This window comes from Bombus vosnesenskii, unplaced genomic scaffold (genome assembly GCF_011952255.1).
Source record: "Bombus vosnesenskii isolate JDL3184/JDL3185 unplaced genomic scaffold, Bvos_JDL3184-5_v1.1 scf7180000013273, whole genome shotgun sequence".
Classification (NCBI taxonomy): Eukaryota; Metazoa; Arthropoda; class Insecta; order Hymenoptera; family Apidae; genus Bombus; species Bombus vosnesenskii.
The window spans coordinates 2,939,921-2,958,452 of NW_022882931.1; the positions used below are offsets into that span (position 1 = coordinate 2,939,921).

Sequence of the window (18,532 nt, forward strand, 5' to 3'; positions counted from 1 at the left end):
CGTCGGTCACACTGCCATCGTAAAGGAGCTAATACACGTGACGTAACGCGTTTCTAAGGTATCGACGACATTTCGGTAGCTTGAACGTGGGCAAAGTTCGCGAGAATGGAAGACTTGGATGAAAATCAAACGTCCGAATCAGCGAACACCAAGACGACTGGAAACGCGAACGATGAAGTAAGTTTTTTATGTTAAATTACACCTGCAAAATATTTATTGATAGGAATTATTATTTTGTAGTAATTACTTTGTAGTAATAATTTCTATCAACACGCTTCTATACTTTTATCTAATCGATAGGATTTCCTTCATTATCGTTATTCGTTTAAACGTTTTTTGATTGTTGTCATGATATAAAAATCTTAATATGATTGATTACTGAAAAAGAATGTGATCAAGATCAAGAGACAAGAGTTTTATAGGATGGCTTTGATCTCGACGATCTTCTACCGATCGTTGGCGAATTCGGTCGTTATCAGAAGCAACTTCTCTGGCTCGTGTGTCTTCCGGCGTGTCTTCCGTGTGGCTTTTGCGCCTTCAATCAACTCTTCATGTCCGACACGCCACCCCACTGGTGCAAAGTACCGGGGTTGGAGACTCTGGATGTCTCCCGGAGAAAGAGACTCGCGATTCCAATTAGTCAGGTGCAATTGTCGGTCTAGGCGTTAATACTTTTATCTCCTCGTTCATGTGTTTTATTAGGAAGAATTTAGACAGTTAGGGTATTTATTTAAAAGCTAGTCAATCAAATATACCAGCTCCTCGTTGCAAGCTTTTCATTTTTAAATTATTCGATAGCTACACGAGAAACATTCATACAATCATTTTGATATTTAGAAACATCTGTAATTCTGTCATCAGCTTTTGGCGAAAATAATTCGTAGTGATATTCTGTTGCGCTTTATATTCTAAATACGTAGTCGTACAATTATCATAGGAATGGCAGAGTTAATTGCCAATAACAATAAATTTTAATCGCTGTAAGTAGGTTAGAAAATAAGATTTAGAGTTAGCGTTGCTTATTCTATCAACCTACGCTGTTTGTCGAGGAAATTAGATAAACGCTAGCATCTTTCTCGTATTTCCAAGATGATTTCCCGCTTTGATACTGCAGAAAAGACGTCGTTTATCCATAATAGAGTACATATGTACGTTTTCCACAATAGTGCACGTTATTTGCTCGCAGTATTGTAACAATTGCCTTCATAATTAGGAGGACAATGAAACGTACAGTCAATGCACACGATACGATATCGATTGGACAGCGGAAAATATTTCTGTCGTGACAGCGGCTTCGTACGTGCCAAATGCATCGTGGCCCATTGTTCCATGCGATCATGGTTGGGAGTATGAAACTTCAGAAGTGAAATCTTCCATCGTTATCGATGTACGTTTACATTTTATCCTGTTTTTCGATCAAGATGATCATTTTATTTTTTTGTTAATTCCTGTTGAAACGTTTCAGTTCGATCTCGTGTGCGATCATGCGATTTATCCGACAATTGGATTGGTCGCTCTAAACACGGGAGGACCAATTGGAGTGTACCTTTTCGGCACGCTAAACGATAGGTGACAAACATTGTTACTTAGTTTTGAAACTTAGATACAGGTTGTTTCATTGCCTTTGTTGTATCACATAGAATTGGTAGAAGATTGTCTTTCTTCACGTGTCTGGCGACTTTAATAACCGGTGGATTTTTAACGTCGATGTCGAACAGCTTTTGGACCTGGGCTGCCACCAGGGTGGTCGTTGGTTTAACCATTCCTGCTATTTATCAGATACCTTTTATCATATGTAAGATTCCACGAAGAGAAAGAAATAATAAATAAATGAGTAAATAACATAAACAAATACAGGGAATAAGAAGTATGAGAAATATTTTTCGTAGAAAGAACGAGTATTAATGTTTTCTGGGTTTTCTACAAACAGCTTTGGAACTGGTTGGACCAAATTATCGATCATTCGTGACAGTGATGACGTGCAGCTTCTATACAATGGGATTGTGTATGTTGGCTGGTGTGACCTATTTGATAAGAGATTGGAGAACGCTTGCCATAACCACGAGCGCACCCTTTCTTTTGTATTTCTTATACTGGTGGTGAGTGATTGTCTCTCTGCCTTTTACCCTTCTTCCGTATTCCGTTCACGCGACGTCATAATAAAACGTCTAAGATTATTCAAGGTTGCTGCCAGAATCACCGAGATGGTTATTGGCGAAAAGTCGATTAGTTGAAGCTAACGAAGTCTTGGAACGATTAGCCAAAGTAAATGGGAAAGAGTTACCTGCTTCTTTCTCGCAAAAACTACGTCAGCGAATGATGATGTCACGGTCCAAAAGTGAAGAGGAGAGATTACGTAAAGGGCCCGGTGTATTGTCTCTCTTCAAAACACCAAATATGCGGTTGAAGACGTGTCTTATCACTCTAAATTGGTAAATCAAAGAATAAACACCTCATGAGTCACCGAATATCATAAGATATAACACGCGTGTGTTTACAGTAAAATTTAGCTTCCGACACTTCTACAGAATCTTACAATGTTTTCGTATTATTAATCGTTGTTTACCGTATATACGTGATTGTATTTCTTTACGTAAACAACACATGACGAAATGTATCAGTCTATCGCTGGATTGATTCCTCTTTTTCTAGGTTTGCCAATAATATGGTATACGTCGGATTATCGTATTACGGGCCAGCGTTGGGTAACGAGGAACACTTGAGCTTTTTCTTCTCGTCTCTGGCTGAGATTCCAAGCTACATGGCCTGCTGGGTGGTAATGGATCGATGGGGTCGTCGATGGCCTCTTTGCTTGTCCATGGTACTCGCTGGTGTATCGTGCATTGCCACGGTTCTTTTGTCATCTGGTACTACATTATGCTAATAAAAGAGAAAAACAGGAGAACAGATTCTTCGTATAAATCATACAATAGAAAGAGAAATACTGAAAGTAGTTTCGAAATAAATTTTTTCATTTTAACTATTCCATCTTTGTCTTTTTATAGATGCTGTTGTGACGACGCTAATACTATTCCTCTTATCAAAATCCGCAATATCAGCCTCTTTTTTAATTATATATCCGTTCGCCGGTGAACTTTACCCTACACAACTACGCGGCGTAGCGATCGGTTTCTCCGCCTACATCAGTGGTCTCGGCCTTATAATCATTCCTTTTGTTACTTATCTTGTAAGTAATCGTAAATACGCTTATCGTGTCTCCGCGTTCAGTTAAATCTTCCAGGAATTTACGTCATTAGGGCAAGGAGAACTTAGTACTACCCCTCGTGATTCTTGGCGTCGTATCTGTAATCGGCGGACTGTCTGGCTTGCGTTTGCCGGAGACGCTGCATCATCGATTACCACAGACTGTGGAGGAAGGGGAACTGTTTGGGAAGGATTGGACTTGTGCCGACTGTTTTCGTTGCGTCCCGACCAAGTACGAATCATATTATTGGCAAAAACTGTCGATTAAATACATAAATACTCCTTCTTATGTAAATGTTGTAAATAATGCGTCGTTGCTTTGGCTGATCTTAGACCTTCATCGGCTGCTGCTTCTTACGAAGATTTATCGCTCAGGGAGACAGTGGAGATGCACGAAGTACCTGAGGCATCGATTCCTCAGAGACTGTTAGAGGATCAACAAAGGCCCAGCAGTGCGAGCGTACGTCGGCTGGTTCGACAATCCAGCGTGATGGACACGCAACGGGACTCCGATGGATCCATTAAGATGACTTACTGGTTTTAGTTTCGAATCGAGCTCTTAGTTTCAAAATAAAACCGAAACTACTGACCCAAGGAGGTATTATTGCCTACAGCATTTTTTTATGTATTGTCCTTGTCGTGAACGTATGTTTTTATACTAGTCTATTAAGAAAATTCGCAGAATTACATCAGTAAATCGCGAGACAATTCTAGCGTCAGGTTTTCGTATTTCTAAATCGTCTTTTAAAATTGAATACACATTTCCTCGACTGATACTAAGCTCTTTAGCGATTATCCGATCAGTGATAACACAACTTTATAAACACGTTAAAAGTTCTTCTTTAGAACTACTCAGTAGAAGATCGAGCATCATCTTCCATCTCTTCTCTTTCGTCATGAAATCTCTTTGACCATTTGTAAATGGTTGCTATCTGCATATGCTTCTCACTCCCTCTCTATATGTTTTTTTTTTAACATACCAACTATTTCAGTTCCTTTTTTCTTGAGATTTACAAGAAATTGACATTAATGCATCGTTCTTTAAAAAGATCGCTAGACATTTTCTAGACGTGTGATGGTCGAAAGAAACACGAGCATAGTTTGCTATAAGCGAACTGGTTATCGTAGGCTCGCGAAACTGTTTATAGATAAAACTATAAACTGCATTCCTCGGCCGACCAGATCGCCGCAGCGTTGCTGAGATAACAATAAAAATATCATTCAACGAATTTTTTAAACAGAGAAGTATGTTCTCTTTGTGTAATGCACTTGAAGAAACAAATTATATAAATTACGATTCGATAAAATATTATCTTAAGTATAAAGCTTTGGCATACGTTGATAGTTTAGTAAAACGAAATATAAATAACGCGAACAGAGGTATTGACAACAAATTCTTTTCTCGTGTACGTCTTGCAATTTATTCGCACGGTTGGTATACAAAACACGAAGATTAAGAGAGGGGGAAAAAATAAGGAAGAAGGTGTTTTGCCGTGGGATCGACTCGTGATACCGAGCGAGCTGTTCTCGTACTTCCGAACGAAACGAATCTTTGTCCACCCTTCTCCTACCTCTTTGACTTTATAGTCGAGTGGTTCTATTGTAGCAGCTGCAACCAGGAAGATCACTGTACGATTTCGATACCAATGTCCCATACTTGTTTCATATTTTCTCATCTTATTTACCTGTCCAGTAATCGCTGCTTTAGCTCGGGTGGATAGGTTACGTATATATAATGATCGGGCATTTCTTCGTTCGAAGGCAGGTTATCGTCCCCTGGCTCACCTTTTCTTCTGCCACTGGTTCTACTGTCGCCAGGACCACTCTGATCGTGTAACGAGGACGTAGCCGTTAGATCTCCATCTAAACTTCCCGTTCCATCCAACCTGTCTTCTTCTGCTGAACTGAAAGATTGGTGTTTCAGTGATGAATCATGGTAATTGACGAGGATAAATAAAATGTATGTACTACATTTCGATAAGATGAATGATATCTTTGGTTAAAAATATATAATACGTTTCGAGTGGGAATATTGATATCTGGTATCTTAAGTAGAATTTATGGGATTAATGACGCCTTCGTGTGTTTGAATTGTAAAAATGATTTCGGATGTTATTTTTTCTATACTATCAGGTTCTTCGGTGTAAACACAATGTAAATCTTCGAACGTCTAAACATTTACGTGCATAAAAAGAAAGATTTATATTTGCACTTTTATCCAAGCCGTTCGTTAATATCTTAAGTTTAATTCTACGTAGATATACATATGTGCAATTTTTAATATCGAATTCTGGAACGATTTCAAACAAAGTTACGAAAAGAGTATGTGACTTATCATTGTTGTAAACATTTGACATATTTGTATCGTGCTGAATCTTTAATTAGATCTGCCTAGCTGCATATGTGACGACAGTCGTCGTGCTGATAAATTCTCTTATCGCTGTTTTTATACACACGCGAACGGTGATAAATCGCGGGGCGATATTGTTATGTGTAAATATGTTTCAACGTACGTACTTGAACAGCACCCAAATAATGTAGTAGCACGCGTAAATGGACAAAGACAGAACGAGCAGGAAAATGCTTAACAGGTACCAAGGTGTGTGCCTCTGTTGCTTTTTCGTGTCTTCCCAATACCTGTCGCAGCTAAGGTACCAGCATATCGCGCGATTTAACTCTCCTAGAAAGAAGGAGAATGATAAAAATTGGAAATCCGATTTGTCGATAAGACGTCTAACAAATTGATCGAACGGCATACCTTCCATTTCCTGGAAATCTCGTACCGAAAGATTCGTCAAGAGTCCAGCGATGCAATCGCGGATCAGTACCTGTTAACATCATTCAAATAATAATAATATTCGTGACATAAAAGAACACGATATTTATGATACGTGCTTGTTATTTCATCCTATGCCATAATTCGTTACTACACTTTTTATTTCCTCATTAACCGTGCTGTTAGTCTACGGATTATACGGAAGATTGCGTTAATACTCATGATACTCGTGATACTTGTTTGGATTTGGAAAGTTTACGTGACTCAAGTAAAATAGTGATTAGTCATTTTAAGACAAATGGAACGACAAATGAGGCCAGGAAGTGATTAATCCTCTCTCGAATGCGCTACAAGGAAGATACCTATATTTACGAGATTATTCGGAACAATATTTAAGTAATGCTAAAGCGTTTTGTAATGCCTAAAGCTTCCAAGGACAATACAACAGTTACTAGAACGATAATCTTACATACTCAAACACCGATCTGTAATCTTCGAGTTGCATAGAGGACAGAGAAATCGGCCGTTCGTGAATTCATATGGCAATGAAAGATATACTATTTCTCTCACGAGCAGATATTGTCTTATAGAACCAAGGAAGTCGTCCACTTATTCGTATCGTTCGACTATTCCTAGATCTTATCGAGGTTTCATCGAGATGATTTCCAAGAGATAAATCAGACCCTTCATTTAAAAAATTTTCTACAATCTTCCCACGAAGTCAACTAACTTCGCATTGCAACTTCAGCTTCTGCAGCTCCTCCGGCTTGCAGTTGGCCTTCAACTTCCTCAGGTGCAACCCCTTACGTCTTTTCTTGTCGACGGCTGGCAACGCCGCTTCCACGAGATTCTCTTCATCGTCCTCGTCTTCTTCGTCTTCGTCCTCTTCGCCGTTGTCGCAGGCGTTACTCCTGTTATCCGGACCAGCGATTTCGACGTGGTATGCAGTTCCTGGCAAACGATGATTCTCTAAAGCCCCGCTGTCCTCTCGATGACAGTATTGCTGAATGTTGGTGACAGCTCCGCCACCGGGAATAGTGCAGGCTTTCTCCACCGGATACGTCCCCGAGAAACTGCCTCGCGACTCACAAGGCATCACAGATGTGTGACGTTGCTCCGTGTTCTCTTTCCAGACTTGTATATCCGTGCTGTGGTGGCCAGTCTCGTCGTCCACCAGGGAATTTTCGAAATCACGGTTTCCAAGCACGTCGCATCTCATGATGTCGCAGTAATCCGCGAGGCACACCGCGTCTTCCGCCTAGCCTCCAACAGTTTCATTTATAATTGACACACTTGGCAACTGGTCTTACCGTATTTGAAGTTATTTGTGTGCGTTGCGAAGGAGTGTCGATAGATTTTCTGTGCCAGGTGGAAAATGGGAGGTGTCTCATAAAATCGATGAAGTTTACACGATGTTTTTCTCTAGAAGCATATCCCTCCTTTATTATCCCGTTATAAGAGTATATATTTATAATTACAATTATGGCAATTATTCTAACGGAATGGTAATTTTGAAAGAAACGAGGCTTTCTAAACGACTCGTGACATCTCCAATTCTACACTCTATATCTCGAACAAATTATATTTACTCGAGCGAATCGAAAGAAGGAAAACGTACCGTGTTAACATTACTTTTGTGTCTGTTATCGAAGTGGGCATCCAAGTGTTTCTCTGCGTAGAAGGATTTGCCACACAGACCGCAGGTCCATTGTGACGGTCTGTGTTGGTGTTTCGCCTTTTGCTGTGGTCGAAAAATATCTCGACTTTCGTGGAACGGGCACTCCAGAGGTAGCTCTACTTGATGTCTCTTCAGAATTGGCATCCATCTCTGAAACCTCGAGAAAGTTGAAAGATTTTCCACGGCGACAAAGTTGCTACAAATGGACATTTTGCAAATTTTCTTTACCTTCTGAACTATCCTCCTCACCACGGACGCTCGATCGCGGGGGCATGATATTTTAAACACGCTGGGTCCTGGCCAGGGGATTACGGATAAGAGTAACACTACCAAGACCTGCGAAACGCAAAATACACACTTATTCCTTCACTTATTCCTTCTTTCTCCTTGCGTTCGAATGAACAACGTCGTCGTAAATTATTGTCATTCGTTTATTCGGAGGTTTACTAAAGTTTACTAAGTAGTACTCGACAACAGCACGTCCATAGTACCGTAATTTTTTCAATACCGTACTATCTATTAGTCTATATTCGTGACGTCTTTCTGCTCGTGTTTGTCATGGAATATTTATACGATCGTGTAAAGCGACCGTTAGCTGTACAAACTGCATGGAAGGAAAAATTTTCACGCACTCTGATCTCATTAGTTATCATTTCTCCGTTCCGTAGGACGCTATCTCGATAAGAACCGATCACCCGTGACTATACGATCTCAAAAGCTACGACACGAAAAGTGGAAAAAATTGATTTGTAATGACGCAATCTTGCTGACGTGACGGATAGACGATGACCATTCCGTCTGTCGATACAAACACGTCAGTTAGGCCGATTCTTTTTATAATTACCTCGAAATGAAAAGGTTGGGTCTTCATTCATAGCACAGACTCGCTTAGCGACAGTGACCTGGTGTTCGACGATGATCTAGCGTTGCGACGAATAACACGAATATCCCGTTTCTCAATATACTTGCTCGTCGCGGTTCACGGTCAACTGGGGACGTAACGGGGGTTGCAACGAGGCCAAGCTATAGGGGTGAACGTCGACATGGCGTCGTTGCCTTTGCGAACAGGGATGAACTCTCGTGGGGCGCTTAATTGTTTGACTAGTTAACTCACCGCTAACCAAATGAATTTATTTCGCGGTCAAATATTTTATCAAGACATATACTTGAATAGCTTATTCGTTTTATGTAAATAGACCTTCGTGAGTGCCTGGAGTAACGAAGATTTTAGAGTAGTTTGCTTTCGCTTTTAAATGACATATTCGTGCATTGTAACGTTAGTTGATGTGCTTATAGGGGAAATGACTTGCGATTAAGAATTTGACATGTAGATATAGTTGATATAATTATGAATGATATTTCACATTTCTTGACACGTGTTTCACAACACTTGTCGTACGGACCTGGACGTAACGTTGGAGTCGGCGTCGATGACGACGCGCCGACGCATCGACCCCTCGACAATGTGCCGGGTGCAATAGTTGGAGTTAAATACAGACGACGTTGAAACAATGAAAAAATGTGATTCTCATCGATTAACGTAACATTACCAGGTCATCGACGTTTAGATGCTGTTGAATTAGCAATCAAATTGCTTTGTCTTATATTCATAAATAAATGTATCAAGCTTATTTGCCTAAGGATCACCTATAGGGTGTTCGTTTTGTCAACGAACGATAAAGCGCTAAAAGGTCGGAATCCCGTCACCAGATGGCAAGAGGGGAGACGTTTTTAGATACAAAATCCAAGTTGGTCTCTGTATCGTTCAAACCGTCGGAAATACCGACGTGAATTTTCTTCTTATTCTTCCCTTGACAATTTCGTACAGCGCCATACCACGATGTTTAGCTCCTTTATATTCCACAGGAGTGTGGTTATATAATGCGAATGGTAAGATCAGTTCGTTTTGATTATGTAACACTGACCAAAGTGTAACAAGTATTGTATATAATATATGCAGGCTCCCTGTCTCAAAGTAAATTCATGTTTTCTGTAGACGCAAGGGATGTAGTTTAAGAAATACAGTCTAATTGAACGAATGCTCATGAATATTGTAATAAACACTCTGAGTAATTTATATATCCACGAGTATGATGTGGCTTTTCTACTATTTTATATGTCTTAACATGAATATTTTCAATCTAATGTGAATATTCATAAGAATATACTTAGGGTATAATTGTCAGAACGATAAGAGGAACCTGATATTTATTTATCAGTCCAACAATAAATAGTAGGCCTGTCTCGAACTAATCGACCAAATGTTATTGCATTTAAATCATCGTCTAAAGCGGGAAGAACATTAATCGATGTTCGTGAACACACGTATCCGCGTTGTGGATATTATCATAATGACAGAATCAATTACTTACAATCGAGCAAAGTGTACCGAAAATACAGTCGTTCGTGAAAGCGTCATTATAGTTTTCGCATACAAATAACCATCCCTGTACACGCCTCCTCTGCTAGAGTGTTGGGTGGGGGAATGGCGTATCTACAGGCGGGCAGAAGTTAAATGGTTTGCAACAGAAACTCGTAGTCTGTCAGTGAAAGTCAGTTAGTTGAGTAAGCTTCGCCAGTTCTGTGTCGTTCGTCGGTTCGTGGTATTGCGACTTTTCCCAAGTACATCACGTCTAAGTGGAAAACAACGACTCGAGTCCTACGGCTACGCACTAACATTTGCACCGTGTATTCAAGATCATCAAGGTTTGCACGTTTTCCTACGTTTTTCTCTATTTGACAAGTGTATTTTATCGACGCTGGATCGTCCCCTTCTTAATCGATCGCCATCAATATCGAAACAAAAGATATTCACTATATCAAAACCGGTTTGCAATTTTACTTGCATAAAAGTAAATAAAATCAGAAATTGGATTTTCCTATGCAACAGGTCAGCCGAGTAAAAATCGATCGATCGATGGAAATTATAAACACGCTTAGTTCTGCGTCGAGATCATAGATCGAAAGTTAGACAGTACCTATTTTCGAATAATTTTGATTTACGGTCGATCAAGTGTTTCGAATGTATTTGACATAAACAGATGTTTACCGCGTACTTGCATTCGTCGCGAAGGCAACGTTTCGTGGGTTTATAAGAGGCTCAACATCGTGATATCGTAAGTTTGTTATTGCTCGTAACGAATAATAAACGTGAAACAGCGAAAACTAAATCTCTGTCTGTCTGAGTCGCCGCCAATGCCTAGCGAACGAACGTTCATCCTCAGGAAGCTATCGCAAAATGTTATTCGAGGCCAAAGCACCATCTGGCGTTCCAAATGCGTAGGTGTAGAAGCTTCAGACGGCGCAGGATTATTCGTACTTTTCAGAAAGTTCAATGGTCTCTCGATCGAAATATTTAACATCGATTTATTACACAATCTGTTTCAGCCGATGCGATATATGGTACGATACCAATGATAACATCTTTGATTCTCCGAGAGCTTGTTTATGAACAAATTGAGCGCTCATTAATATCTGGTTTAATACTGTGACATACAAAATTTATAAATAATAGCTTTCTTCGATGGTAGCAGTTTATTATGTAAGACAACGTTGAATGAAGCAGAGTCATAGTCGACAACTGCAAGTCATTTGGTAGACTGTTCCTCGATTTACCGCGATAATATACGCAGAAGCCACTATATTTACGTATGGCTGAGAATAAGATAACATCTAGACGAGGTGTGTTAATGTCGATAACCATGTTGTACTTTGATCTTCTACTTATTCTTCACTGGCAGTTCGTCGTTCTATTGATTCAGATTCTTTTGATCCGGCGCAAACAATTCAATCTACTGATAAACGTAGTCCGTTTGTTATTCCACAGACATTCTTACAGACATTACATTCGGTCTGTTCGTCGCAGTGTAACTTGTTCTATCGGTATATGGTAATGCAATCAACAAACTGGCATAATTATTTATACATTATTGTTGATATCTCACGCCTCGAAGGACTTCCTGGAAGAAGCTTGATAATCATGAACAAATGGATTACCAGGAAAAGATTATGTTGTTCGTTCGGGATTAAAATTTTATTAACTCCTGTAATCGTTTCGTATAATTGTAAGATCTCGATCTAGATGTTTACGCGATGTATATTGTTGTTGTATGTATTTCTGCTCTCAACGTTCTGCGTCTTCGTTCCTCTTAGCGTCAAATCAGTTGACCCACGTTAAATCGCGCGTGCCTTACTCGGCACGCGTTATTCCCATAGCTAAAAAATCATTTTTATACGATTCAACTGTCATCGTTTTTATTTCTTTTCCAGAGCGTACCCGTTCGACGTGATCCCATAAACTGCTAAGAGTTCGTTAAAGTGTTACTATTGAACTATTAATAAATTATTGGAAGATTAGGATAAAATATTGCGTGGAAATAATGACGGGCGTCAGGCAAATTTTTCGTTGCACTCGAAGACTAAGCCAGATATCGGAAAGCGGGACGAAAGTTGCAAACCAGTTCGCGAGACACACTTCTACACAGGCGCGACAGAAGATCATGGAGGATGAAAATGGAAAAAAGATTTTCTTGTCGCCGTTCGGCGAGTTCACGCCCACCAAGATGCTCGTTCAGGAATACATCTGGAAAAATGCTACGAAATTCGCTGACAATATTGCGCTGGTAATGTTATAAACAAATTATTACAATTTCTTTTTTTCCCCTCTTTATTAGAGCAGTTGTGAAAGGATGGAACAATTTCTTTGTTACTGTTATAAGTCACAATAGTCGTCTGTGGGAGCGATGATAATAATTAAATGCGATAAGCACGAGTAACTCTTAAAGAGCGTAGCTTGTGCGTGCTTACATTCTTACGTTCGTTGCATACGAATAAATTTTAAGATTACTAATATTGTATGCAAATACGTAATACGATTATGATCATAGAAATCAAGTTAAAACAAACGATTTTTAATTGTTACAACATAGCTACAATAGTTGCTGATTAAGATAATTTTTAGTAGCTACATATTTCAAAATGACGCAAATAGTAAATTTCTATGCTAATTCGATGACTCTAATGCAATCGATGTTACTATATTAGGAGTGCTCGGTGACCGGAAGGAAGTATACGTACAGCGAAGCGAAGGACGCGACTAATTATATCGGAAGAAGTTTGATAAATATGGGTTTGAGAAAGGGCGACGTAGTGGCTTTGATATCGCCCAATTATCCGGAAGCGATTTTAGGTACTATCGGTATCCTAGAAGCCGATCTTATTGTTACTACAGTGAATCCTACCTATACATCTGGTGAGTTGAATCCATTACTGATTCAGCAATAAGTTAACTACTTAATATACATTTGCGCTATATTTAAATAAGTATGCATATGTAGTGAAATGTATTTGCATATTAAATTATTCGATAAGTGAAAAAAAAGAATTAACATAATTTCATTAGCAATTCTGTTCCTGTTCTGTTTCTGCAAATCATTGCCAATTATTTTCTATTACTAAACAGATGAAATAAAGAGGCAACTGAAGATTGCCAACGCGAAGGCGGTCATTACAGTGGCAGAAATTGCACCGATCGTACTCCAAGCTTCGAGAGATATCCTCGCATCTGGAGGACACTTGGTGGTTATCGAGGATGGTAGCGGACCTATTCCCGATGGTACCGTGCCGTTTAAGGTGAGAACTAAAGTTGATCATAGTGTCGAGCACCTCGGATAAATTGATTGAATTCGAATTCGTAGGCGTGAAACCATTTGGTATAATCGGTACGAGTTGAACGTTGGCTCAAGATAACGAAACTTTTATAGGATCTCATTGCACGTGGCAAAACGTTACCGCCTATAACCAGTTATCAAATGTCTCCAAACGATTTGGCTGTTTTACCATTCTCCAGTGGAACGACAGGCTTACCAAAAGGGGTGATGTTGACGCATAATAATTTAGTCAGTAACATGCAAATGGTGGAACAGACGTGCGAAGAAAAAATGTGGCAAACTACAACGAGTAAGCATCGTTTATTATCGTTTATTATTACTTATCATTTTAGTATCGTAAACTTATTTGTTCGTTTAATATCGAGCATCATTGACGAGGTTAATTATTTTTGCAGCCGACTTCCAAGAAGTATTACCTTTAATATTACCTTTCTTCCATATTTTCGGGTTAAACGGCATGGTGTTACCGCGTATCGCTTCCGGTGCAAAATTAATTACTATTCCCAAGTTCACGCCGGAACTATTTATTAGTGTTTTAATGAAACACAAGGTGAGAATTCTGTTGGAGTATATTTTTTATTTAGCAGGATATGTTTCAGGAATGTTTTCAAGAGTACTTTATTTCACAGGTGACGGGTCTTTACATAGTCCCACCGATACTTCTGTTCTTGAACGCTTGTACATATATAAAGAAACAGGTTTACGAAAGCATGCATCACTTTATCAGTGGTGCGGCTCCGTTATCACAGACGGACGTAGAAAATTTCTATCAAAAGTATCAGTTAAGCCCTGATCAGTTGAAACTCTGTCAAGGTAAGATTTTAACTCTATTCCTAAAATTTCTATTCTCGAATCTTTCGTGCTTCATTAAAGTTGAACTTCTTTTGACAAAATCTAAAAAATATTTATCATTTGCTTAATTTTTTTTAACAAGGATATGGATTGACGGAGACCTCGCCAGTTGTTACCTTGGATGTAGGTGATTCGAAACCAGGAAGTGTCGGAAGAAACATTGTTGGTTGCGAGGTACGACTAGTCGATCCAAGTACGAATGAAGATATTTCTGAACAAGGTCAAGTCGGTGAAATATGGGTCAGGGGGCCTCACGTTATGAAAGGTTACTTAAACAACGAAAGTGCCACGAACGAAATGATAGTCGAGAATGGCTGGCTGAAAACCGGGGACATTGCTTACTATGACAAAGACTCCAATTTCTTTATCACGGATAGAATGAAGGAGTTAATTAAAGTTAAAGGATTTCAGGTGAATGACACCTCCATTCATAGAATTAGTAGATAATATATCAGTCTTCCTTACGTGGTAATCCTATTCTAATAAGTTTGAAATATGTTATCGAGATCATCATTCTGGACAACTTTTCCCTATCCATGTCACTAGTTTCCGAGATATTCGCAAAAAGCTTCAATTAAATTTATTTTCCACTCATCCCATACTCATACATGCCAATCATTCTTCATGTAGATAAGAAAAGATATATGACTATGGTAACGCTAACATGACTTAATTTTTATTTCACTCAATTCTGTGACTGTGTCGAAAAATTCGAGTACTACCATTTATCATTATTCATATGTACTATCAAACATACTTTTGTGTATAAAATGTATGGAACTCGTAAACAATATTAAGTTGGTTGTATTACAGAACTTTTACTTTGTCGCCTATGTAATTTTGATAATCGAATAACTGCATTTTTCGATATAATTACATAGTATTAATTATAATATGTAACGATAAATGCAATAATTATAAATTGTAATATATATATATTCTTATTAATAGGTATTCTATAAAAATATTCATAGGAATTTTCTAATTAAACATTGATGTATGACCAGTTACGTTTTTATAGTTATGTAAAGCGTATTGCATTTTACTAATTCTTTCGATCTCCCAGGGTCAAAGTATTGAGTCATACGTCGCGTCGCATGTTTTCTGTACGATACAAACTTTATTAGTACATTCTTCCATTAGTATGTTCTTAAGCGGTCATTTTTTCATAAAAAACACCAATTTGTTTATCTTTCAAATCTCATTTCTTTATCGATTTAAAATTTTGCGTCAGGTACCACCAGCTGAAATGGAAGCTGTACTAAGATCGCATCCAGACATCCAGGAAGCAGCTGTGATCGGTGTGCCGGATGAAAGATGCGGTGAGATACCGAAAGCTTTCGTAGTGACGACGAAAGGGTCAAAAGTGACTGAGGAAGACATTAAAGATTTCATTAAAAGCAAAGTGTCAGAATACAAACAGCTGCGAGGTAAAGTTTTTCAGTTTACGTTTAATGCGAATGTAATCTATGATGTCATGTTTTGTATATAAAAACGATTAACGTACCAATGAATACATCCATCTTTTTCCTGTTACATTATGTAAATTTTCCAGTACATAAAGTAATTTTTTTAAAGTAGTTAAATAGTATCGTAAATCTTTTTATATATATTCTATTAATCTATCATTATTTTACGTTCAACCTGTTTTTGATTGTTTTTTTTACGATACAAATTTCGTTTAATATTGTAGTTCTTATTTACCTGATCGATAATGTAAGGTAATCGAACGTGAATTTGTAATAATTTCAGGAGGAGTTACCTTCATAAATGAGATACCGAAGAATGCGAGCGGGAAGATCTTACGATCGAAGCTGAGGAATGAGTGCATATAATAAAAGGTTGCTTCTAAGAAAGACTGAGGAACCTCATGCCAGGCCTTGCTGACAATCAATACCATTATGGGATCAATTATTAATTAAGAACGGAATACGGTGAATTGTTTTTGCGAAGTTAATTTTCGTGATAATAGCAATCGTATTGACTATTACGTTGTTATGAGACTGAAAAAGAAATGTTAATTTTAATTGGCCAATAACCACGCGTGCATCTCTTGCGAGCGAATACTTTCACGATACTTAATTTTTATCGTTTATTTACTTTCCTTCCTTGCAATCTTAAGAGAGAGAGAGAGAGAGAGGCGGAGGAGGAAAGAAAATGAACTACGATTTTACTTACTAGTATAAGAAAAAAAGAAACGTAATTGCGTATGGGCATGGTTGCAAAAAGTGATTTGGAAGATCATGCATTTTATCTTTAATGCCATTTAATATATTACCGTTCCAACCGTTTTTGTGGTGCTATTTGTGACAATGCAATTAATTCTACTGTGACTTAGATAGTTTTTAGAGATATTTGATTTTTACGGTGATTTATGCCAGAGAATAACCAATTAATTAAGCAATAAAATGTTTTATAGCTGATATAAATGAAGCTTCATACTATAACTCCTTCGTCAGTCCTTTCCTTGATCGTATTTTACAATTTGCATTTTAAAATATATCATTCCGTTTCACGAGAATACATTTATTATGCGGACATACATTGAATTAATAAATAGTTCATTTAAATGGGTAAATAACAGGTATATTTCTCCTTTCTTTAAAAAATATTACTGAATATTTTATATAACTCAGTATATGCAAATTACATCAACTCTGTTTCTATTTAGCGGCTACTCGGGATCGGAGCTGGTATATTTTCAAAACAGTTCCTTTTGGAATTATCTTCTGGGTTTCGAAATAGCTTAAAATAACTTTCATCGTCACAAATTACCAACGAATATCCTTCGAGGAACAAAGATTAGTAACAGAGGTAGAAAATATCATTTTATAAAATATGGTCGAACTGACTACCTCAATAAATTCTTATGTAATCAATCCTGGAGTAAAATAGTTTCTCTTGTTGATATACTACGGTATAGCGATTTAAAGATGCTTTGGAGGAAACTTTGTGTAACATTGTGTAACATTATTACTGTACACGATTCCCCTCGAATAGCTTCATTTCATTATTCAATCTCTATATTGACAGTTCTACCACTTCCTTATCACATATTCCGTATGAATTCTACGGTAATCACCATAGTGAATTCTACCATCTTGCCGAAAATTAAGCTTCCACGTGTGAATTTCCATGAGTTTGTTCGTGCCGCCATTTAATCCCTTGAAGGCTGCAACCACGTCGTTCTGCAAATGCATCTATCGTTCGTAGAGATTTGCTTTCGCGCTTTGCTTTCGAGCATTCCTTCCATCTGCTTCATAGGTAAAGGTTCTCCGGTCGACGCGACGTTCAGCATAAGGGGTGGGCGAGTAAAGCCTCGAGCTGCTTTTCACCCCTAATGTGTGGTTCTAAGTGCGTGCCTCATCCCCTTGAGGAAGGTTTTGCAACCATGTTTAATATTATTCGCGGCGTAGTAGTGCATCGAATTGGTAAATAAGAAATATGCTAAATTCTGTTCTGTTGTTCGCGAGAAAATTGGCATTTCTCAGATCGAAGATTTATAGAACGAGAAAAGCAAAATGGAAAATGTCGAATTTTTACGATTATTAAATACAGAAGTTAATTATCAAGATAGAGGCATAATTATAGATTGCTATTTATTTGCATTGTTGATGTATAATACATATTGTACATAGTATGATAGTAATGCTTCTCATAGGTATTCATCGTAGGATAGTTTTCAATCTCTCAGAAGGAAAACTGAGATCAACTACATCGTTTCATTTGTCCACATAATTAGCGTTGAACTAGAACAAATTACTTCGTTTTCGAAAGTTGTAAATTCAAGATAAGTTTTAAAAAACTAATTCTTGCGACATTATCGCTCTTTTCCGCATTTCAATTTATGAAGTTGATTAATGTAGTCGCCGCCAGTTTCAATTACGAAGCAAAGTAATCAACTTGTTTTATTACAATTTCCCAATACATTATTATCGTCCTTTGTGATAAAGATATTTCTTAAAATATTCCATTGTTTCTAAATTTGCGTCCGCAGCCGATAGCTGTGTTTTCGTTTCCAATCGCTTACAGTAAATACACCGTTAGAAAATTAAGTTTTCGAAACAAGCGACTACCGCAGTGTCGGATACCTCGTCGATCGTGAACCGTAAAGTTCGTCTCGCCTGGAAACGTCCGGGGAGACCGTGGAGACTCGGCGTAAACGGTCGGAATTTATCTCACGAGCGCGTTCAGTTTTCCGAACGATTCAACGGAACGCTTCGCGTTTCACATTCGATAGGTGGAAATAACGTTGCCCGGGTGGAAATGGACGCAAACAAATCAATTGGTTCCGAATGAAATCAAACAAACGCGCGAGACGTTTTAGTGATTCGACGAGCGCCACCTTGGTCT

General features: G+C 38.3%; 3 protein-coding genes across 6 annotated transcripts; 2 read left to right on the forward strand and 1 right to left on the reverse strand.

Annotated features, from left to right (window-relative positions):
- The first annotated feature begins 35 nt into the window (after positions 1 to 35).
- On the forward strand, positions 36 to 8,879 carry LOC117231689 (carcinine transporter). 3 transcript variants are annotated; one of them, XM_033490356.1, is made up of 11 exons: positions 36 to 177; positions 423 to 644; positions 1,214 to 1,387; positions 1,466 to 1,569; positions 1,641 to 1,795; positions 1,931 to 2,099; positions 2,184 to 2,432; positions 2,653 to 2,867; positions 3,006 to 3,187; positions 3,258 to 3,436; positions 8,855 to 8,879. In XM_033490356.1, exons 1-11 carry the CDS (start codon positions 106 to 108, stop codon positions 8,862 to 8,864), a joined length of 1,731 nt encoding a protein of 576 aa, XP_033346247.1. In that variant the 5' UTR covers positions 36 to 105; the 3' UTR covers positions 8,865 to 8,879. The 3 variants fall into 3 exon arrangements, with proteins under 3 accessions (XP_033346247.1, XP_033346248.1, XP_033346246.1); XM_033490355.1 differs by lacking the exon at positions 8,855 to 8,879 and adding an exon at positions 3,538 to 3,793 and having other exon boundaries at positions 106 to 177; XM_033490357.1 differs by lacking the exons at positions 423 to 644; positions 8,855 to 8,879 and adding an exon at positions 3,538 to 3,748 and having other exon boundaries at positions 42 to 177.
- On the reverse strand, positions 4,599 to 8,732 carry LOC117231691. 2 transcript variants are annotated; one of them, XM_033490359.1, is made up of 8 exons: positions 8,503 to 8,732; positions 7,887 to 7,994; positions 7,599 to 7,808; positions 6,711 to 7,238; positions 5,963 to 6,032; positions 5,722 to 5,884; positions 4,890 to 5,108; positions 4,599 to 4,831 (listed from the first exon to the last, which is right to left on the reverse strand). In XM_033490359.1, the coding sequence occupies exons 1-8, from the start codon at positions 8,527 to 8,529 to the stop codon at positions 4,786 to 4,788; spliced, it is 1,371 nt and encodes a 456-aa protein (XP_033346250.1). In that variant the 5' UTR covers positions 8,530 to 8,732; the 3' UTR covers positions 4,599 to 4,785. The 2 variants fall into 2 exon arrangements, with proteins under 2 accessions (XP_033346250.1, XP_033346251.1); XM_033490360.1 differs by having other exon boundaries at positions 4,599 to 4,813; positions 8,503 to 8,731.
- Positions 8,880 to 10,275: 1,396 nt separating the features above from the next.
- On the forward strand, positions 10,276 to 16,415 carry LOC117231690 (4-coumarate--CoA ligase 1-like). Its single transcript, XM_033490358.1, has 10 exons — positions 10,276 to 10,364; positions 11,928 to 12,280; positions 12,702 to 12,909; positions 13,120 to 13,289; positions 13,421 to 13,616; positions 13,723 to 13,877; positions 13,957 to 14,140; positions 14,262 to 14,590; positions 15,414 to 15,609; positions 15,932 to 16,415. The coding sequence occupies exons 2-10, from the start codon at positions 12,038 to 12,040 to the stop codon at positions 16,012 to 16,014; spliced, it is 1,764 nt and encodes a 587-aa protein (XP_033346249.1). The 5' UTR covers positions 10,276 to 10,364; positions 11,928 to 12,037; the 3' UTR covers positions 16,015 to 16,415.
- The last annotated feature ends 2,117 nt before the right edge of the window (positions 16,416 to 18,532 follow it).